We start from the raw sequence: 24,020 nt of genomic DNA, 5'->3' as shown, positions 1-24,020 counted from the left end.
CTAAGTTTTTCTCCCTTTTTTCTGGCATTCTGCAAATTCTCACTGCTCACTTTTTTTTTGCTGTAAATCCAGCCAAAGTAACTTCTCAGCTTGATGATTGATCTCTTTCTGATTTACTTATCCCCTTGTCTCCATTGATTTAAATTCCTATGAGATCCTTTTAAGATTAGTAGCTAGTCCTTTAACGCCCTTCCTTATGTCTGCTGTCTGCCTATCAAAGACACATCCATGTCTTTGGAGTGGTAGCAGTGCCAAGCCTGGGTTCTGAACCAGTACTCAAAAACACAAAGCATTTTTTTAATTTAAAAGAAAGGTTGTAAAACAATAGCTTTAAGAAATACGCAGTAAATATAAAACCACAAGATGCATAGACACTCAATAAAACAACAAATTTGTCCTTTCTGGGTAAGGTAATTGAAAGAGCGGTGACGGATCAGCTCCAATGATTCCTGGCTGATGCAAACATATTGGATCCCTTCCAGTCTGGTTTCCGTGCTGGCCATGGAGACAGTTCTGGTTGTTGTGGACAAACTCCGGCTCCACTTTGATAGAGACAGTCCGGCCCTGCTGGTGTTGTTAGGTCTCACCACAGAGTTCAATGTAGTAGATCACAACCTTTTGGTCCAACCCCTCACTGATATCAAAGTCTGGGGGTCAGCCCTGTGTTGGCTGGGCTCATTTATCCAAGACAGGGGGACAGCAGATGACATTGGGGAAAGAGAACTCCAGGCATCATCCCATAGTATGTGGGGTGCTGCAGGGGGTGATCATCTCCCTGATGCTTTTTAATATCCATATGCTGGCCTACCTTTGACTGTGATCTGGAAGCTTAAACTTGTCCAACATGCAGCAGGCAGACTCCTTACGAGGACGTCCACTTGGAACCAGATCACACTTGGAACCAGATCTTCATTGGCTGCCCATCGAGCTCTGGGTCATGTTTAAGGTGTTAGTTTTAACCTTTAAGGGCATAAGTGGCCTTGGGCCTGCATACTTGAGGGACCGCATCTCCCCATATTGCCTTTCTAGGTCCTGTAAAATAAACCTATTCCGCCAGGCATTTGGCCAGCCGGATTCAATGTGATCCCATTTCATCAAGCCTCCAGTGGGTGCAGTTGGGGAGGGGGTGGGTTATTGCCATCTGTCTTATATTTTACATGGTTCCTGATCATAGTTTAATGGGTTGCTGATTACAGGTTTTAATACTGTTTTAAATATTATATTACGTTATTCTGTTTTCTGTTGTTCGCTACCCTGAGCCCTTCAGGGGAGGGTGGCCTATAAGCCTAAAGTATTGATTGATTGATTGATTGATTGATTGATTGATTGATTGATTGATTGATTGATTGATTGATTGATTGATTGATTGATTAAATGAAGTACGCTTGCTTACTAAGAGAAATAATGTTAGAGAATATAACAAAAATCCTCAGGACATAGACAGAGTTCTTCAAACAATCTAGAGGTAAAAAAAGACTGAAGACAAAGAAAAGATGTCTGCTAACACAGAGATTAATTTATTGCCTAAACTGGCCACACCAAAGAATTACCAATTAACCAATCAAATATTGTGTTGGAGAGACCTCTCTAGAAGCAAGTCACCCTGCCCCTTTGAAACTTTCAATTAGAACTCTTACTGACTGACTGAATCCATCTGAAAATAACTGTAGATAACTCCATGCCCGTAATGAGACATCTGACCTTCATGATGGTACACTCTGTCTCCATGTACAAACACCTGCAATTAGGCTATGTGAAAAACATGAGAGACAGAAAACAAGATCTTGCAAAAAACAAAATGGAGTCTCTTTGGACAGCTATATACAAGCAAACGGTTATTCTCTTCACACACATCCCGTTATCTTGTCTTTCATACCCAACATTTCATTTCACATAGAAGTTATCAACAGCTCAATTTTTTTGCATTGGATTTTGTGCACTAAAGTCAGATGCAGCGCTTGTTATTTCCTTCTCTGCCATCTTCACTTTTTCCACTCATTAAATGTCCTTCTTGAGTTGCTCAATTTTCATCAGTCCAGTCTCTGAGCAAACTCCTCCCATCTCCTCCGCTCCTTCCAAAAAATCAGTCACCAGTATAAAATTTTCCTTTTAAGATAAGCTATAGTTACAGTTCATTTGCTTCTCCTCCAGACAATTTTTCCTCCTTTCCATTAATTTTTCCCTAACCTCCTTTCATGTTTCTTCCATAAAGAAAGAAAACTACATTGCTGAATAAGATGTATACCCACTTAGACCAATATTTTCTAGTTCCATCTTTTAATAATTCTGTGTTATTTTACCTAGAGACTTCATAAGACTTTTAGAGTTTGTCGCACTTATTGACATACCCCTAAAGGCAAATAAGCCTGACATAGGTTATTCCAGATTTTTCAAGAAGGGAATATAATATATGTTGCACTGAAATGTTAGACTTATATCTGAGTTTTGAACTGAGTTTTGATGTTCTGAAAGCAAATTTTAGATTTTGAACCAATATTAAAATTTAATTTGAATAGTCTTTCTTTTCAGCACTTATTTGTATATCCCTATTTAATCCCTCATGAAAGAAAAGGATGTTTCCATACATTTTGTACAATTTATTGCTCACATAATTAGCATGACCATTTTGTGTAAACTCGTAATTTTGTATCTGTTTGCAAAAAGCATGTTGCTTTCATGAATAGTACATATTGTGTTGGATGAATGTCAAAAACTATTTTTCCCAGTGCTCTAGTGGCATAAATAACATGATGGCAGATTCTGGGAGCTTTTCTTTTGGGTGTCATTTAACCCTAAAACTTTTAAAATCTTGATTCTTCAGGATGATGTTTAGGAAATCAGTGGACCAGCAATAAGTAGGAAATTAGTATGTGGAACTAGGAGACCCAGGTTCAAATCTCCATTCTGCTGTGAACATTTCTGTGTGACCTTGGATTAGTCACTTTCTCTCAGCCTGAGCTACTTCACAGGATTGTTGTGAGAAGAAAAGGGAAAATGGGAAAACCACATATGCAACCTGAAACTTCTTGGTAGGATACAAATGTGATGGACAGATAGACCCTCTATGCTAATTGTACAGCATCGCACCATCATTTGTCAATTGGTAAAATGGCACAAGCATGAAGTCTGAACTTGCTTCTCTCCCTGTTCCATGTTCCTGAGATGAACTGGACCCTGGAGTGGTTGGCAATGTAACTTCCCCCAATGTCACAATTACCTGAAAGTTGGGTAAAGGAACTTGTATCTAGTTTGGGTCTCACGTGTCTGATGTCCAGATCAAGCAACTGGTGATAGAGGAGCAAAACTTTCTTCATTGCTCATTTTCCAAGTTCAGTGAGATGTGAGGTGGATTTGAATATACCTTCAAAGGAATTATTAACCAAGTTCATTGGAAGCTTGTCTTAATTTACTTTACAGCTTCTCTGACTTTCTTTTTTATTCCCTCTCTCCCACAGTCTGTTCACAGTTCTCCAAGGGTGTCTATGCTATTTTTGGCTTTTATGAGAGAAGGACTGTCAACATGCTCACATCCTTTTGCGGGGCTCTCCACCTCTGTTTTGTAACACCAAGCTTCCCTGTTGACACATCCAACCAATTTGTTCTTCAGCTGCGCCCAGAACTGCAGGATGCCCTCATCAGTGTTATAGAGTATCACAAGTGCCAGAAATTTATGTACATTTATGATGCTGACCGGGGTAAGTTATAAGTAAACAATTAAACCAATCAGAACATGTTGGGCGGGGCGGGGGGGGAGAGGAAACATTTTTAGTCACAGGAAGTTCTGAGGACCTAGTTAAAGTCTTGCCTCAACAAGTTGTTAGTAGGTAGCCTTAGGCAGTCACTGTTTTTCAGTTTCCAGCATCTGTACCTTACAGGACTGTTGTAATGGATGCAAAATGCTTGCATATTCTAAAGTTCTATATAGATATAACTATACAGATATTTTAAAATGAATGAAATGATACATCTAAGCACCTGATGAAAAATGGCCTTGATATGAGTGACTATTGCCAGCAATGAGAAGATGTAAGGAAAGATGTACATAAGAATTCAACCTGGGATTCACTTTTGTTTCTTTTTCTAACCTCACCCATTCCGTTTCTTTCTCAGGTTTGTCAGTCCTTCAAAAAGTGTTGGATACAGCTGCAGAGAAAAACTGGCAGGTGACAGCTGTCAATGTAATGACAACAACAGAAGAAGATTACAAGTCACTCTTCCAGAACTTGGAGAAGAAGAAGGAGAGAGTAGTGGTGGTAGACTGTGAAGCAGACAGACTGAATGCTATCTTGAGCAAGGTGGGTATTGAGACAGGGTAAATGATGAATGGTGGGATAAAGAAAATGGGAGTAATATGAGATAGTGTTTTTCAAACTAGGGTTTAGGTGCCCCTGTGAAACCTCAAAAATATCTATAGTCAACTAGTTTCTATATTACCTCATAGTACTAGCCAAAAAAACACTGATAGTTGCTGTGATCCAATAACTCACCTTTAGGAATGCTAACTGGCTGAGTTACACTAATTAACTATATTCCTAATGAAGTCATCATAATTACTCCAAATATAAAACTGAATGGTTTTTCACTTTGTTTTCCAACTCAAAGGATTTCACCATAGAAACACGCTTCTTCCATTCGCTACAATCACCAATGTTGGCCTTCAATTCATTACCAGAATTTCTGGTTGTGTGTAACACTGCTGCTTTTCTGTGTGCAGCTCTGAAAAATTTTGCCACTTCCTTTTCATCTTAGTTCATCCAGCCTGCATCTAGAAGTTATTAACATGCTATCTCAATTGAAAAGTCCTTTGCAATCAATACATCAGATTGGTTGTGGTGGGTTTTCTGGGCTGTGTGGCCATGGTCTGGTGGATCTTGTTCCTAACGTTTTGCCTGCATCTGTGGCTGGCATCTTCAGACGTGTATCACAAAGGGAAGTCTGACAGAAAAAAAGATAATGAAATTGATAAAACAACGTGCAATTAAGTCAGTTTGGAATGTGACACAGCTCAATGACTGATAAACGTGCTCAAAACATTTTAAATACATTTCCAGAAAAGTGCCCCAATCATGCCCAAGATGGCATGCAGAAAGGTAGAAAGATCTGTGGAAATAACAGGACACATTGTGGAAATCCCTGTACAGATTGTATGTCTGCTCTGATGCATAAAAATTGTCTGCTGCAAAACAGCTGCTGTGCTGGAACTCTGGGACTACAGTGTTTATCAAATTAATTTCACTGTTCTCTTGGGCTCCTCCCATCTGTTTATTTGTATTCACCTGTTGCCCAGTGTTTCAAGCCTGAGCAAAGCCTTATGCTTTTCAGAAACCATCCTTGCATTCTAGAGGCTTTCAATTCTATTGTCACAAAATTTTCCCATTCTTTAAAACAGAGTGCACAACTGAAATATAATGATAGAAAGGTGGGCTCCAGGATTTTACCTCCAGTGTTCTAATTAAGGTGTCAAGCTTCCTTCTCTGAAAACAGTCATTTATCTTTAACTACGAAGTAGGCATAGAATGGAAGCATCCTAATGCATACTCATCTTAAGGTTTGACCTTCTACTGGTACAATTTGTAACTCCAGGTTCTTACATTACAAAACACTATGGTATATTTATGTCATTTTGGAATTTAATTTTCACAATATTTCATTAGATTTTAAAGAAGGATATATTGTCTATAGACCACTGTGTTACCCAAATTTGTCTGGTTTGTTCGTTCAGTTAGTTGGGGGAATTAGCTGGAAACAAACTGGCAACGTGAGAGACGGGTAGGTGATCTCCACTTTTTTGCACCGAGGTCTGTTCCTTAAGAAATCCACTCAGAATCAGAATTGAAAGGAAAAGGTTATCATTTATTAAGGGATTTAAAAATAATACAAAATACACTTGCAAGCTGGCAAACACACACTCAGAATAAAAAGCCTAGTAAGTGACGAGACGAGTGATAGCTGGAATAGAAAAGGGTGTTGGGAAGGGCAACATTTGCCATTCCAGAAGTGAAGAAGTCCAAGGAGAGTGGGAGAAATGACCAACACTTCTCATGGCACAAGGAGGGAATCCAAATGCAATTTGCCATGGATTTGGGGGGTCTAGATATATGAATAATGTAGGAATGATAAGGGAGCAGTTTCCTGAGAGAAAGCTAAGTTCCATTCCCAGACACATACAATGCTATGAAAAATTATTTGGTGGGATTAAAACCTTGAAGAGCCCAATATTTAATCAGTTTTGGGCAGTACTGATGAAATCAAAAGAGGAGCATTCCAAGTCTTGATGAGCTTGGACTGTTAAAACAAAGAAACTATGGAGGTTTGATGATGCTTAATGGTTGCATAAGAGTTATGAGATTAAGTTAATGATGCGGGGGGAGGGGAGGGAGGTGCAGGTTCTCTGATGAAATCACTGTGTGAACATTTGCAAATTCTTTGTGAAGCTGAAGCCAGGTGTATGGTCTCAAGGGTGGGCTGTTGTTAACCAGGTTTAAGCTATGCATTCTTAATTCAGGAGGGGAAAGAATGATGTAATGTATCAGGCAGTCCTTTTTGATATCAGACCCTTGAATTGTTTGACTTCCATCTTACCCTTGCACTGCTCCAGAAGACTGAGCTATACATGATATCAAGATTATGACTGGTAGAGCATTTACCTGATCCCAGCAAAAATCTCCAACCCCTGCATAACTATGACTTGCCTGGGTATCAACTGGCAGCACATGTGGCTGAAACTCCTTTGTTATCTCAGGCTCATTCCGCACACGCAGAATAATGCACTTTCAAGCTGCTTTCAGGGCTCTTTGAAGCTGTGCGGAATGGCAAAAACAGTTGTGAAAGCAGCTTGAAAGTGCATTATTTTGCGTGTGCGGAATGAGCCTCAGCAAACGTTGATTGAACTCTTCACGAAGATCTCTATGAGAACATGCATGCCATCTCAGCAACAAATGTTGCTTCAGTTTAATCCAAATATCTGTTTTGTGCCTTTCATTTTATATATAGTGGCAGATATATTTTCAGCTTCCTTCTAAACCTGCAGGTTGGAGTCAATGGAGGAGTTCTGTAGATGGGAGCAGGACAGGTCCTTAGCCATGGTGGGGCAAAAGGGGGTAATGCCCTATCAATCATTTGTCATATCCCGCCAATCAGAGCTAGGGGTTGGTGTGAATTCTAATTCAGGCCTATGTAAAGGGGAAAATGAAAGAGTTGAGGGGAAAAGGTGTGAATCCTGCCAAAAATCTTTCCAAGTGTGAATTCTTTATGCAGTAGGCTAAAACAGAATTAATAGTTGGCACAACTGAAGAGTTCTGATTTTAAAACTCTCCTAAGGGAGTTCAGTTCCACCCTTGATCTACTTCTACCATGCTATCCTGCTTTCTCCTATATTGGGGGGGAGGGGTCTAATCTAGAATCCATATCATTATTTTTGAAGGCATTTACAACTTGAGCTCCTCTACTGTGCACCTCTACTTGTGACCATTCATCTACCAAGATCAGAACTGAATTCTCTGGTCAAGTCACAGGTAGAGGTCATTCAGATCACCCACTATCTGATTCTTTAACTAAAGTTGTGGAGAATTGAACACAGGGCCTTCTGAATGCATAGCAGAGCCTCCACCGCCAAGGCACAATCCCTTCCCAAGCCCAGTTTCAGGCTAGAGGGCGTGCACACACTCAGAGTCTAAAAACAGAGAGAGACAGACAGACAAGTTGGAACCTGCAAGGAAATTGTGAGAGTGGTCACCTACTTTTATTTCCTTCCCATCCCCCCCCCCCCTGTTATTTTTTGTCTCTTTGGCTGTTTCTGCACGGCCAGAGCAGCGGGGCTGCATCAGCATGGTTCAACCATGAACGGCATGAACGGCCCCGCTGGCTGCGCAGCTGGCAGAGCAGGCTCCACACAGCCCCCCAAATGTCTCCTTACCTCCTCCTGGCTTCCATTGCTCTCCTGGCTTCCATTGCTCTTTGCCCATGGCCAAAGTGATGACCGCAGGAACAGAGGCCAGGAGGCATGTCCCCTGGCCTCCACAGAGCGATGGAAGCCAGGAGGAGGTAAGGAAACATTTGGAGGTGCTGTGGGGAAAACGCTGCCTTCCACCTTCTGCCATTCACATGGCAGTGGGTGGAAGACACTGCTTTTGAAAAACCTCGCTCCCTGAGCGAGGTTCAAAAGTGGCATTTTTGCGCCCCTTGAGTGGGGCAAGAACAGCGAACAGCACCCCAGGGACTGTGTTTTGACTGTCCCTAGACCGCTATTTTCTGCCGTGTGGAAACACACATACACAAACTGTATTGTTAATTTCTATTTCTATGACCCTCTGTTTCACACACACACACACACACACACACACGTACATACTCACACACCATCCTTAATTTCTCTCTCTTCTTCATTCCTAACCCTCCTCCACTGGCACATACGCAGACATATATTGTCTTCAATTTGTCTTTCTTTCTTAGTCCCTCCAACCTGCCTCTCCCGTACATTTGTTAATTTTTTCTCTCTTCCAGTCTCTCACAAATTCACTCCTTACCTTTTCTTTTTTCTCTTCTCCCACCCAGTCACCCACTTGCTGGCTTCTGCTGTTCCTGCTTTGGCAGCACAGCACAGGGGAGCAGCAGTTCATGTCCTCCCTCCCTCCCACCCTCAGTGCTCTGCTGCCATTGTGCTCCCAGGCTCTGTCATTACTACAAGTACCACCAGGCATGTGAAGCTTTATTTAGTTGGGGTGGGGGGGAATGTAACCCCTATTTATATTTTTAAAGTTTTTTTGGATTTCTCTGTAGACCCAGGGCATACTCTGAGTCTGCAGAAAAACCTGTTGGGAAGTGTGCCCCTATCTGCAGTTGTAAGTATCCACAAGCAAGGAGCACGTACAGGAATTAGATAAATACAATTTTAAAGACATAATTAAAACTATAGAACCTAAACTCTCACACTATATACACACAGCACCTTGACTGTGTTATTATTCTTTAAAGTGAAAACATTCCAATAAAGGTGGTAGTGAACCAAAGAATAGCGATAGGCAACCAACAACCAGCAGCAATTGCATTAATTGGGAGGGATGGAGACATCTTGTTTTTGACATTTAATAAATACAAATCATTGTTTCATGCCCTTAAAATATTATTGTTTTGTGTTATTAAAATATTTTTTTCGTGGGCCTGCAATCACATGTTTTAGTTATATAAATAACCATTTGGATTGGATCTTTTAAATTTTTATTTAAAAACCAAAAGCACATTGTTTCTACCTCGCCTGCCATACATTTCCAGGATTTCTCTCATCTTAATGGAACTTCTTCCCATGATCAAGCGGGCAATAAAACTTTGTAGCATCAGTATACTCTCAGAGAGGTAATCTATCATTCGTTCTTTTACCATTAAAAGGCAAATGATCTTTCTCAGCAGACTAGGTTGGACCAGAAGTATTAGAAATTAGAAGTCTTTAAAAATATGTTTTTTACAAATTAGAAATAGAATAGACATATAAAAGCAACACACATAATTCACATGCATATGGACTGATTCCTGTTAGACCTGAAAGTTTCATTAGACATTTACCCAATTGATCAATATGATGTCTGCCCAAACATACAGGTTTCTACCTTCTATCTGTATGATAAGGACTGGTTTTATAGGTATTGTGCAGTGATGGGAAAAAGAACTTCTCAGAATGCAAGTACTGAAATAAAAGAACAGCTTTTGAGCTATTTTCATTTTACCTCTCATCTACATATACTATTTTCATGGCACCTTTTTAACTGTAGGCATTTGAAGTCCATATTGATGGCTCATAAACTAATTTTGTGTTTTCCTTCCCTGGTATGAAGCTCATGGCATTTTCTAGGTCTGAGAGAAATCTGTTAAGCAGAAATGAGCCTTCCTTGAGAGATCATGCTGATCTGCAGCCGTTCCAGATTCATTTGCTCCAGTCATTATTTAATTATCTCACCCAGGAGATCTGAACGGTGTGAAAGGTGGTGGTGCCTTGCTTATTTGTATCCAGAAGTGCTAACAAAGGTCTATTCTTGAAGTGCTGAGATATTAGCATAGGAGTCAAACAGTTTTTTAACGTATCCTCAAGAATATTTCACCTGCAAGAGGTGAAGGCAGGTGAGCCAGCCAACATATGAACAGGTATCCAATAACTGCGAGTCCATTCAGCTATAACGATAAGACCAAGGATCTTTGTGACATCGTTTAGCATTCTGGCTAATCTCACCTGGGTATAGGTGTGAAGTGGAAAACTTGTCCACATATCTCTGGTCATATGTTGTGTCACTTCTTGTTTATATGTGGAAACCAAATAAAAATAGAATGGGGAACAAAAGAACCTGAAATAGATTGTGGCATCTACCCTTGATTAATAACCCTTCATATCAAAATAGGTATTAACATAGGGGCTCGTGGTTCAGAGAGGTTTGGTATGACCATGACACAGCTTTATATGTTCTGTCCAAAACAAATGGATGGAAACACAATGCCAGTAAAAAATACAACTAAATTTGCCCTTTAGGCAAGGTCTTTTCAATTCCACAACATCAATGGGTACAGACTATTGAGAAAGAGGGATGACAGCATTATAGTCCATTCACCATTTATATTGATGAAGCAGTAAAACTGTTCTCCAAAGGTTGTGGTGGTGACAAGCAAAGAATGCTCAGACAACTTTAAATATACTTTATATAGGAGTACTGTATATAAACAAACTCCTATCACTAGTTATATATAACTCTAGGGCAACACTTGCTCAAGACATTGTGCCGAGTTAAATGTATCCATGTCCATCACTGAATATGTGTTTGACTTTACTAGTATTCCCTATTACTGTGTATGGATGTGGAAGTTGGACAAGGAAGAAAACTGACAAGTAGTTTCCTTTAAAATGTGGTTTTGCAAGAGAGTTTTACAGATACCATGGATAGTGTTAAGACCGCAGGGAATGTGGACAATTTTTCCAGCGGTTGCGTTACACATGAGTAGATCAGCCAGGTGTATGCAAAGCAGGAACAGCATTCAGACACACAGTCAACTGCTCAGAAGTTCCTTTATTGTTGCAATACTGATTAACAAAGCCAGGCAACAGATGTTTCAAGGCACACTCCTTTTCTTTTTCTTTGCTACATATATACAAAACAGTTACCTATCAGGTGCAGGTGTCTTATCTTAATTTGCCCACGGCACAAATAGCTGCACACGGCACTAATGTTGCACACGGCACATGTTCAAGGTTGGACATAACTGTCGTGTAGATTTTGCTCATCTATTTTGACACTTTGTCAGCACCTGACAGATAGCTCAAAAGATAAATAAGTGGGTTCTAGATCAAATCAATCCTAAACTGTCTCTAGAAGCTAAAATGACTAAACTGAGGCTATTCTAGTTTGGCCACATTGTGAGAAGACATGGGTCACTGGAAAAAACAATAATGCCAGGAAAAGTCAAAAGCAGCAAGAAAAGAGGATGACCAAACATGAGATGGATTGACTATAAAGAAAACTGTGGCCCTTTGTTTGCAAGAGTAAGACTGTTAACAATAGGATGTTTTTGGAGGGCGTTGATCCATAGGGTCACCATGATTCAGAAGTGACTTGACCCTTTCTGCTCTTTCAGCCCATCCTTAGAGATGTGGATGTGAAGGGGAGCCTTGCAAGTCCTGATCCCTCTGGCCCCAGAGAACCCTGGCAGTACTCCCAAGCATTCTCTGCTTAGTGACCCTGCCCTTTTCCCCAGTGAATCGAGTTGTAGCAAATCTGTGCATCTACCGTAGCACTCAGTATTGGCATTGGCATTCAAAGCAAAGGTCCCCAACCTTTTTGAGCCTGTGAGTTCATGTTTGTGAATGCCTTATATTTTCAGTACTAAAATTCAACATATGCAACTACTGTGTAAAACATGACTTGAAATTTGTCCCTGTCTTTTCCACCCTCCCTCCTTTCCTTCCTGACTCTGTGCTGTGTTTCCAATGCTGGGGGAAAATTGGGGGTGCTGGATATAACTCCATAAAATGTTTTCATAGCAGTAATAAAACATTTTGAAAGCATTTTAAGTCATATGACACTTAAAACACTTTACAGTGCTATAACAGTTGTTAAATAAGAACATAAGAACATAAGAACAAGCCAGCTGGATCAGACCAAAGTCCATCTAGTCCAGCTCTCTGCTACTCGCAGTGGCCCACCAGGTGCCTTTGGGAGCTCACATGTAGGATGTGAAAGCAATGGCCTTCTGCGGCTGTTGCTCCCGATCACCTGGTCTGTTAAGGCATTTGCAATCTCAGATCAAAGAGGATCAAGATTGGTAGCCATAAATCGACTTCTCCTCCATAAATCTGTCCAAGCCCCTTTTAAAGCTATCCAGGTTAGTGGCCATCACCACCTCCTGTGGCAGCATATTCCAAACACCAATCACACGTTGCGTGAAGAAGTGTTTCCTTTTATTAGTCCTAATTCTTCCCCCCAGCATTTTCAATGAATGCCCCCTGGTTCTAGTATTGTGAGAAAGAAAGAAAAAATTCTCTCTGTCAACATTTTCTACCCCATGCATAATTTTGTAGACTTCAATCATATCCCCCCTCAGCCGCCTCCTCTCCAAACTAAAGAGTCCCAAACGCTGCAGCCTCTCCTCATAGGGAAGGTGCTCCAGTCCCTCAATCATCCTTGTTGCCCTTCTCTGCACTTTTTCTATCTCCTCAATATCCTTTTTGAGATGCGGCGACCAGAACTGGACACAGTATTCCAAGTGCGGTCGCACCACTGCTTTATATAAGGGCATGACAATCTTTGCAGTTTTATTATCAATTCCTTTTCTAATGATCCCCAGCATAGAGTTTGCCTTTTTCACAGCTGCCATGCATTGAGTTGACATTCCCATGGAACTATCAACTAAGACGCCTAAATCCCTTTCCTGGTCTGTGACTGATAGCACTGACCCCTGTAGCGTGTATGTGAAGTTTGGATTTTTTGCCCCTATGTGCATCACTTTACATTTTGCTACATTGAACTGCATTTGCCATTTCTGAGCCCACTCACCTAATTTATCAAGGTCCGCTTGGAGCTCTTCGCAATCTTTTCTACATGTTTTATAATTTTATCTTTAATGATAGATTCTACTAATTTACCAGGAACAGATGTCAAACTGACTGGCCTGTAATTTCCCTGGTCCCCCCTAGATCCTTTCTTAAAGATTGGTGTGACATTGGCCATCTTCCAGTCTTCAGGGATGGAGCCTGATTTCAGGGATAAGTTGCATATTAAAGTGAGAAGATCAGCAATTTCATGCTTGAGCTCTTTAAGAACTCTTGGGTGAATGCAATCTGGGCCAGGGGATTTGGTAACATTTAGTTTATCAATGGCTGCCAGAACTTCTTCCTTGTCTACCACTATCTTCGCTAGTTCCTCGGATTCGCCTCCTAAGAAGCTTGGTTCAGGTGCAGGAATGTTCCTCACCTCCTCTTGGGTGAAGACAAATGCAACGAATTCATTCAGCTTCTCTGCAATCTCCTGCCATCTTTAGCACACCCTTTGTTCCTTTGTCATCTAACGGGCCTACCGCTTCCTTGCTGGCTTCCTGCTTTTGATGTGTAATTTGAAGAACTGTTTGTTGCTGGTCTTGATGTTCATAGCCATGCGTTCCTCATAATCCTTTTTTGCCTCCCTTACAGCTAACTTGCTTCTCTTTTGCCACCATTTGTGTTCCCTCTCATATTCTTCATCAGCCAAACTGGACTTCCATTTTCTAAAAGACATTTTCTTTTTTCTGATAATTTCCTCAACCTCTCTTGTTAACCAGGGTGGCTTTCTTTTGGACTGGGTGCTGCCTTTTCTAACCTGTGGAACACATTCCAGCTGAGCTTTTATTACTGTGTTTTTAAATAACCTCCAAGCATCCTGGATAGTTTTGACTCTCTTGATTTTCCTTTTCAGCTTCCTGCGCACTATCCCCCTCATCTTTGAGAAATTTCCCTTTCTGAAGGCAAATGTAACTACATTAGTAGTTGCCACTTGTTCAAGCATGCTGAGATAACTGAATCTGACAGCATTGTGGTCGCTGTTCCCTATCGGCTCAACAACACTGACTTCCTGCACCAGGTCCTGGGTCCCACATAGAATTAGATCTAGGATCACCTCTCCCCTGGTTGGTTCCACAACCATCTGCTCTAAGCCACAGTCATTTAGCATATCCAGGAATGCTCTCTCCTTACTATGACCTGAACATGCATTTTTTTCCAGTTTATATGGGGATAGTTAAAATCACCCATTACCACTACATTTTGTTTTTGTTGGCCTCTTTAATTTCTTTTTTTTCCATCTCCAGAATCCTCTTGTGCACTTTGGTCAGGGGCGATAATATATTCCTAATATTAAACTGTCCTTCACACCTGGTATTGATATCCACAGTGATTCTGTAGGGGAACCAGCGCCCGTTGCAATGTCGATTTTATGTGATAACATGCGCTCTTTTGATGTAAAGGGGCAACTCCACCCCCAATGCGCCCTGACCTATCCTTCCCTATAGAGCCTGTAGCCTGGTATAACAGCATCCCACTGGTTCTCCTCATTCCACCATGTCTCTGTAATGCCCACTATATCAAAGTCCTCCTTTAAAACTCTGTATTTTAGCTCCCCCATTTTAGGTCGAATACTTCTACTATTAGCAGAGAGACACCTGTATACCCTGTCTCTGTCCTTAACCTGGGATTTATGTGCTTTACCCTCAAGTCTTTTTGTAGACACTATCCCTTGTCACATGCACATTGCTATGTTCCTACAGCTTGTATGTGGTTGATTTAGAAAAACCTCCCTCTCTGTCTGCATCCCCATAGATACTGTATTCGAACCGAAGTCACCTCAGCTCCTGTCGGCTTTCCCCAGTGATCAGTTTAAAAGCTGTTCTGCCACCTTTTTTAATCGTTGAGCGCCAGCAGCCTGGTTCCTCTTTGGTTAAAGATGAAGTCTGGCCCCTGCTTGTACAGGCCTACCTTGTCCCAAAAGGTTCCCCAGTTCCTGACAAATCTGAAACCCTCTGCTTTACACCACCTTCTCATCCACGCATTGAGACCCTGTATCTCCGCTTGCCTAGCTCTCGCCCTGCTTGCGTGGAACGGGTAGCATTTCTGAGAATGCCACCTTGGAGGTCCTGGACTTCAACCTGTTTCCTAGCAGCCTAAATTTAGCTTCCAGAACCTCCCGGCTACATTTCCCAATGTCGTTGGTGCCAATGTGGACCACAACTGCTGACTCCACCCCAGCACTGTCTAAAAGCCTATCTAGACGAAGCGTGACATCCGCAACCTTTGCACCAGGCAGGCAAGTCACCATGCGGTCATCACGCCTCTCACAAACCCAACTCTCTACATTTCTAATGATCGAATCACCCACTACAAGGAGCCCCCCACCTCCCTGAGGGGTATCCTCAGTGCGAGAGGATAGCTGATCACCAGTTAAGGAAGGGATCCCATCTAAGGGAGCATCTTCCCCCACCTCAGACTGGCACCCTCCATCCCCAAGGCCTTCATTCTCCATGACATCTGAAGAAATATTTTGAAAGCATTTTGAAAATGTCAAAAAATTTATTTCTGCTGTGTGGCATGGACCATTGCTGTGTTCAGATTTGTGAGTTGGGGCATGTTCTATAATGTGATGGTGACCTTGAGATGATCTGGTGCAAAAAAATAGTTGTTTGGTTGTGGTGGGGGAGTGTGGCCGCCCATACGGGAGTGGAGGAACCACAAAACTCAGATTTTGCCTAGATATGCTTCTGGAGTAATGAAAAGCCCTATTCCTCTAAATACCAAGATAAACAACAGGAGATGCCTGTGAGTTCTCAGAAGCTTCTCAGAATGCTGGACCAAATGCACCTTGATGTTCTGCTCTTGGATTGTTGTGCTTTATTCCAAGTACAAATTGTTCATGCTGTTTTTCACTTCTGCTTTTCTGCCCATACCTCTTTCCCTCTGTGAGTTCTTTAATTTCTAAATAATTCCAGATGCTCAGAGGTCCTTTCAGGTGAGATTTGTAAATCTCTTCTTGGGTACTACAGAAAAATTTGGATAACAAAAGGGCAAGTCACTTGGCCCTCTCCATTTGTATAATGTGCAACCTGGGAGATGTGTCAGCATCTTCCAGTTGATGGTAATGAGCGTTATTTCCTTTGCTCATGAGAGTGGGAACAAATAAATACCTAAACATTTATGATAGGTGGCTGACGAGTCTTAGATAGTATGGGTTTTCAGCTTACTTTTGAGATCTGCTTAGTGAACTCATTTTGCAACTTCTTCCTTTCTCATTCTTATGGCACAGCAACTGTAACTCCATGCCGCAAAGGTCTTATTGTAGCTTTAATCTGGGAATTTTTTAAGTAGCTCTTTATGCAAATAGCTTCTTTCTTAAGCACAGCTAGGTTAAAATAATTACATCTAGGTTAAAATAATACAGCTAGGTTAAAATAAAACAGCTAGGTTAAAATAATTACATTGCAAGCTTCTCTTCATTTATCTATAAATGGTGTTGAAAAGAGTGTTTTGTGTTTCACCATTGCAGGTCACGAAACTTGGAAAAAATGGGATAGGATATCACTATATTCTAGCAACAATGGTAAGTCAAAACTCATTGGTTTCTCCTTTAATATAGATTTTTAATAAGTGCCTTTTTCATTTGTTGAACATTTACTATCTGTGTAAGAAACTGTAAAATTGTCAGGGTGGTTGTATTCACAGGGTATCTGTATTCATAATAACTTTTGATGGGGCAGTTGTACATAATGGCTGATAAAGATGCACATATTGCTGTGTGACTTCAAAACAATTTACGTTTTAGTTCAGCGTAAAGCCATTACTAGAGATATGCAAATTTTTTATTTTAATTGTAAGATTTCTTTTCATTCCAAAAGTGTTTTAGTCATATGTTGTTATATATGGTTGCATTAATTATTATATTTGACTTAATTTCAGTGTGTTTCAGTGGGAAACATTTTCTGTTGTATTTTTGTTTTCCATTCAGTGGTAATAACATTATCAGAGAATACAGTCATTACACCTAAAAGTTCCTCCCAACCAAAGTTCAACAGATTGGAGAAAGGGTTCTAGATTCATAAGGAATTGACCTTGATCATAGGGAATGAACAAAATTATTGGCAGTTATTAATTTGTGTTCATTACCCAACAAATTAGAGGAAGGGTTCCAGTTTTATAAGGAATTTAACCTGAACATAGGGAATGAATGGAATAATTGGCAGTGATTAATTTGTATTCATTACCGAAATAATGTAACCAATGGGACAGTTCATCTATTACAAAGTTCTTGGAGATATGGGTCCATTCTGCACAGTTGAAATAAGACATCCTGAGATGCAAAAAAAAAGGTGTCCTGGGAAGCACAGCCCGTCTGCACAGCCTTTTTCCCAAGATGTCCTTAGCATGCCTTATTTGTGCTCAAGATGTCTTTAAAAAACAACAATGCTTCAAAATGCACCTTTTCTACCTAAGTCACCTACAAGATGTCTCCTGCCTGACTGTGTGGAATGAAATACTCAGGATGTATCTTATGTTTCCTGCCCAATCATTTTGCTCTCTGGTCAGTTTCACCCTCAGCTTGTGCCTGACATTTTGTGTGCAGTTCAAGGAATTCTCCCTACCGCCATTTGCTGAAGGTTGTCCAGGATGTTTGCCATGCAGGCTCCAATCCTGGATTTCTTCTCAGTTCCAAAATACATAGCTGTACTCTGCTGGCCCTGCTGATTCTGAAAATATATAGGTTACCTTTAAAAAAATATTCAGTGGCTATCTTTGCAGCTATGCAGTTGCACAATCTTAGTCGCTTGGAAGATGGGTCTGCCACCCATCGAAAAGCATTGGGTTGACCTGCCCTCCGTGGACCAACTTCGTTGTTTCTTACTGCACAGAAAAACTATCAATCAATGGAGGACAGGTTCAACTCAGTGCTTTTCAGTGGCTGGAATGTAGGTCTTCCATGTAGCTAAGATTCTCTTACGTGTGTCTGTGTAGCTACAAAAATAGCTCCAGTGGATCTTTCATGTAACTAAGATTCTCTTATTTCTGTCTGTGTACCTACAAAGATAGTTCCTTTAATTTTTTTAAAATAGGAAAAGAAGAAGAAGAAGAAGAGTTTGGATTTATATCCACCCTTTCTCTCCTGTAGGAGACTCAAAGGGGCTTACAATCTCCTTCCCCTTCCCCCCCGCCCCAACAAACACCCTGTGAGGTCACCCAGCTGGCATGTGTGGGAGTGTACAGGCTAATCTGAATTCCTCAGATAAGCCTCCACAACTCAAGCAGCAGAGCTGGGAATCAAACCTGGTTCCTCCAGATCAGAGTGCACCTGCTCTTAGCCACTGCTCTTAGCCACTACGCTACTGCTGCTCCTATGTATTGCTGGAATTGTCAGGACCAGCTAAGTACAACTATGTACTTTTTGGCCTGAAAAGGTGCTTAGGAGCAAATGTCCTGGGGCAACATTCAGCAAATGGCAGCAAGGAGAATTCCTTCAACTACACACAAAATGTCAGGTACTAGTTGAGGGTGAAACCAGAGAACAAAATGGTTGGACAGGAAACAACCTTTTTACCCCTCTGATGTCTTTGCTGTCTGGAAAGCACCCAGAAGCCATCTCTTTTTAAGATGTCCCCCAGACATCTTATTTTGGATGTGTGGAGTGAAAAGAGGCAGTTGCTTCTTTTTAAGATGTCCCACAAACATATTTTTTGTTCTGTGTGGAATGGATCACACACTGTCAACAGATGCACACTTGGAGTTCCTTTCTGGGAGCTCAATTCCCATGCTTGTGTGAGACCAATTCAAATTGGAGCCATGATGTGTGAAGAGAGTGGATATAAGCATTCCTCTCTATACCATCTTCCCAACCTGAAATGCTTCTAGGAAGCCACTATTCACCCTTTGGGGTTTCTAATGTTTATCTATCAGTTAGATGTAAGGATCTCCAACAGGGCAAACAGTAACTCTCTGGGATCATTTCAGGCAGGGAAAATGGTGTGGGGACGTAAGTCTATTCTCCCTCTGTGCCATTTTCCCTGTCCAAATCCTCACACGGAACTCCAGACAAATGCTTGATCTAAAGTCTTCATGACTGCCATGTGACTGCCACAAGAACTTTACAACATGTGAATGAGCCTTAAACCTGACTATATTTTGGTGTGGTAGAACTTATACTCTAGAGAGTCTAGAAACTGCTACCCTCTGCTGAGATCCTGTCTGTAGATTCTGACAATCCTGGAGGACCATTTCCAGTCCAGAAAAGGACACAAAAAGGTGACAGCCAGATAGCAATGCACAAATATTTCAGTAATGACTATTCAATATATGTGTGTGAGAATTTATTTCTTTTCCAATCCAATCCTAGCATTCCAGTACAGGTAATACTCAGACACAGGAATTCACATGAAAATTCAAATGCCAGATTTGTTTATGAACTTGAATGAAATGCATTTAACAAGTCCCAGAAAAACTGTTTGTTCCGCAGAAATTTTCAGTCTTTTGGTTCCATGGTAAGACTGCCAGTGATTATTTAAAGGTTTATTTTTGTGCATGTCATGGCCACATGGCTTCAATATGTCTGTACTTTCAAACTCATTTAATCTAGGCTACCACGCAGCTATAAAGTGGCAGTAATGACTTTTCCTCTTTACTAAATTGCACTACTTTTCAGTCAGTGTACCAAAAGTGAAGTGTTCCATGTCCCATTAACAATCCCAGGAGTCCTCTCACCAGGAGAACAGATTGGGACTTCAGTCAGCTATAATATTCTAGTTACCATCTGACTCAGTGGTAAACATCATCTTATTGGAGTACTAGAATACTCAAGAAAGAAAGGTGGGACTTTGTTTTTCTCCCTTGTGGCAGATGAAAATTAGGGCAGCATATGAGCAATATGTTAAGAACCGTACAGTATGCTGCTTTTATGAAATAAGAGGTTTAGGAAAGAGATGAACCCTTTTTACACAACTTTACATAGAGACAGTGTACAAGAAAAAGAAATTGAATTATGAAGGCAAATTCAATGTTCTTTTGAAGCTATGTACAAATGTAATATTAATAGGTACATCTCCTCATGATCAGGAACCTTGAAAAGGCAGGTGGCCTGGTCTCTCTCTCTCTCTCTCTCTCTCTCTCTCTCTCTCTCTCTCTCTCTCTCTGGCTGTTTCTGCACAGCCAGAGCAGTGGAGCTGCATAGGCATGATTCATGCCGATGCAAGCCCCGGGGCTGTTCGCACAAACGGCCCCTCTGGCTGTGCAGTTGACGGAGAAGGCTCCGCACGGCCACACAGCCCTCCAAATGCCTCCTTAACTTCTCCTGGCTTCTGTCATTCTGTGGAGGCCAGGGAGACGCCCCCATGGCCAGAGCGATGGCTGCAGGGATGGAGGCCAGGTGGCATGTTCGCGCAGCAGTGGGTGGAAGACACTGCTTTTGAAAAACCTCACTCATTGAGCAATGCAGCAGCGCCAGCTGTGCGAACAGCACCCCAAGGACAGTGTTTTTACCGTCTCTAGGGCACTGTTTTCTGCCTGTGCGGAAACAGCCTCTCTCTCATAAACTCACACACACACACACAGAGCACTCTATGCATGTTATGGGTGTGACATTCACACCTTCAAAAGAATGTGAATAAGTAAAGGGTAATGCAGACTATTGCCCGTCCCTTGTATCAGCAGAGTATAAAGCGGAGTCACTCTGGTAAGATGAGAATGTTAAGTCTTCTTGCACTCACTTCAACCTTCTATCACGCTTGGAAAAGAATACTCTACACACATGATGTTCTTTCCATAGGAAGGCTTTTACTTTAGAAGTTGCAAGGTTACATAAGTCTATTCTATACAAGACTATAATACTATACAGAACTCTTCAGCAATAACAAAGTTCAACATACAGAACTTAACTCAGACTCAACTCTATCTCAACTATCTCAGCATATACAAATGCATACATCAGGGATACTTTTCCCCGCCCACACAACAGCCTCTCATTGGTCTAGAATCACAGTTGAATTCACCAATCATGTTAAAGGTTAATCTTTGCTACTTTTGCCCCTAGACTGACTGTCTCCATTCTCTGGGTTCACAAACCTTCTGCTAACTTGAAATGACCCTTTATTTGAACTTTTCACTCTTTTTTATATATCATGACACCTATTCATTTAGTCTCTATGGAATCCTATGTGATGAGAAGGAAGGAATGGCCTTCTGTCATTTCTCTCATTTCTGAGTCTCATGGTAAACATTGGATGTTCTTTGTTTAAACTCACTATATAATAAAGCATTTCAAAAAAAGATAAAATCTGTTAAAAGCCTGAGAAAAAATCAATGCTTTCACCTGATGGTAAACCCTCAGAAGGTTCAGTGCTGAGTGAACAGCTAACAGAGCATGTTCCATTTGTGGAACAACAACTACAAGGAAGAAGGGCAGAAGAACAAAGGAAGTTCCAAGTGTCTAAGGAGGTATTGTAATTTTTCTACTATGAACATAGTTCAGCTTGCAAATGGGACTTTCCAAGATCAGCCTTACCACTTGATTTCATTGCATCCCCCCCCCAAAAAAAATTGTCCCACGGGATGGTCACAGTGGAATGAGATGTAGTCCAGAAAGGTGGGAGAGACTGGTGAAAATCAGAGAGCCTTCCTTTGTATGAATGGATTTGCCTTCTGCTTACACAATTTGCATCCCATCGCTTTGCAAGCATTCCTAATGGAAGTGTGTTAGTTATCCTTTTTAGTTAGTGATAAAATTAGCCACTCTTTGCTTATCCAAGCCTGTACAATGAATTTTACTCGTGTTGGCCATCAAGACTATTCCCTTACATCACTCACTATTCCCTTACACCACTCACCACTCATCAGGTATTGACAACAAGCACTGAAAGAATTCTCTCCCCAAACTATTGGACTGATTGCCTGAAGTGACTGATATAATTACTTCTCCCTACCCTAAGATGCTTCAGGATATTTGTTGATCTAATTGATAGTCAGCCTAAATTCAACCTGCTACTTTAGTTACTGCCTTGTCATGTTTAATCTGTCCAGACCTACCGTATATACTCGTGTATAAGTCGACCCATGTATAAGTCGAGGCACCTAATTTTACCACCAAAAACTGGGAAAACTTATTGACTCATGTATAAGTCTAGGGTGGTAACTCCAAAACAGGCGGGGTCAGGGAGGAGCTGGGGCACCCACTCCCCACTGGATCTCCACAGCAGTCCCAGCCCTTGGTTGCTCAGACAGAACATTCGCTTAAGCAATCTTTGGAGCATTGCCCTTTTAAGAAAATCATAGAGACAGGCTGCCTGAGCAGCAGCTTCCCTGAAGCCAAGCCTCAGACCCTGTGGGAAAAGGAAAAGGAAAAGATGAGTGAGTGAGTGAGTGAGTGAGTGAGTGAGTGAGTGAGTGAGTGAGTGAGTGAGTGAGTGAGTGAGTGAGTGAGTGAGTGAGTGAGTGAGTGAGTGAGTGAGTGAGTGAGTGAGTGAGTGAGTGAGTGGGACAACAGGTGGTGGTGGTGGCGGCAGTGGGTGGCTCGTGTATAAGTCGAGGAGGGCTTTTTCGGCACAAAAATGTGCTGAAAAGGTCGAGTTATACGTGAGCATATACGGTATTTAAACAAAAAGCAAACTGTTCACCCCAGTCAATATGAAGAAGTAAAAAAGGATTATCCCATAACCAATCATGGATACATCCCCCGAATCCTGCTTAGCACTGAAGCAACCAGCTAATCCCATATTATATCTAAAGGAAGGGACGATGATGCATTTCTTCCAGAAAAAACTGGAACACAGGGATGTATGGTCCTTAAGTTGCCTATCCTAATGACCCTCTGCTTGGCCAAAAGTCTTTGAAAAGCGAGGTGCTTAAATACAGCTCCCTCACATGATGAGAACTAATAATCTTTGGTATGATGGAACATTTTTTATTATTTTTGCTGAAGCAGGATAATATGGCTACACATACAAACATGTGTAGCCATGTTGTATAACAGGTCTTCCCCCAGGTGACATAACAGCTCTTCAACAAAAGACAACTTCAATGTTTTTCATGTCCTCCAGATTGTTAGCCCATGTACTACACCTTTTAAAAATCCCTACATATATACATTAAAAAAAACTAAAGAGCCATTTTTATGACTACCTATGATTCTGTGAACCCAGTTTATGGATCAAAGCATTGATTCTCGTTTAATGATGTTCCCCATGGCCTCAAAGGTGGGTCAAGTCCAGGACTACTTCAAAGCATACATTTTTTCCTGCTCTAGATATTTTTGAGGAAGAAAATTATGAATGCCTACTAAATTGGAGAAGGCCACAGGGTAGAGGTGAAACTGTGGAGAAAAAGGTGGCAGAAACACTTGCCTTACTTTGCCACAGTGTGCTAGTTGCACTACATTCATAAGCAGCAGCTAAAAGAGTTCATTTTCATGACTAAAGAGAAATTTTCACAGCTTTAGTTGTAAGCAAATGAGTGTTTTAGTTTTACAGTCAACAGCACACATAAACTGATGTTTTCACAGAAAACATCAAGAACAATTTTTCCAACAAAATGCATGTTCTCTACATGAAATTACAAATTCCTTTTTTATGTTCACAGGAAAAAAATGGATGATTCTAAGAGCTCCATGACCTGTTCAGCTAAGCAATTAATGAGGAAACACAAATTTACTGTGAGGCATACATGACCACTTTAGATCTGATGTCAGTGATCTGGCTGAGATGTATCCTGGGTTATGGGGGGAAGTACCAGTTCTCTGCTGAGAAGAAAATTGGTGGCTAAAATATTGTTAAGAAAAGGTGAAATGTTATGGATATCTTACACCTTGAGTGAACCTCCCCCCCCCCCGAGACTCCTCTAGATATGGTCTGCTAGAAGATTTATGATAAATCCAAACAAAAATATGTATGCGTAATCATGACTAAATATGGGAAATTTTGGCATTTGAGGCAAAATGCTAAAATTTCTCACAGAATGATTAGTTTGTTTTACTTTAAATTGCTGGGTTCTTTATTAT

At 41.1% G+C, this 24,020-nt stretch overlaps 1 protein-coding gene across 7 annotated transcripts in view; it reads left to right on the top strand.

Annotated features, from left to right (window-relative positions):
- Positions 1 to 24,020, top strand: part of GRIA1 (glutamate ionotropic receptor AMPA type subunit 1) — a 269,419-nt gene that overhangs the window by 132,497 nt on the left and 112,902 nt on the right. For all 7 annotated transcript variants that reach the window (XR_007243946.1, XM_048489882.1, XM_048489877.1 and 4 more), the window contains 3 exons: positions 3,456 to 3,695; positions 4,111 to 4,295; positions 16,539 to 16,592. Coding sequence is in view for 6 of the 7 variants with exons in the window: in XM_048489882.1 (XP_048345839.1) it covers positions 3,456 to 3,695; positions 4,111 to 4,295; positions 16,539 to 16,592 (479 nt within the window). In the remaining variant the exon portion in view is untranslated. The remainder of the gene's footprint in view (positions 1 to 3,455; positions 3,696 to 4,110; positions 4,296 to 16,538; positions 16,593 to 24,020) is intronic.

This window comes from Sphaerodactylus townsendi, linkage group LG03 (assembly GCF_021028975.2).
Source record: "Sphaerodactylus townsendi isolate TG3544 linkage group LG03, MPM_Stown_v2.3, whole genome shotgun sequence".
NCBI lineage: Eukaryota > Metazoa > Chordata > Lepidosauria > Squamata > Sphaerodactylidae > Sphaerodactylus > Sphaerodactylus townsendi.
Note: the sequence above shows the minus strand (reverse complement) of the source record. Positions and strands in the feature narration are given on the sequence as shown.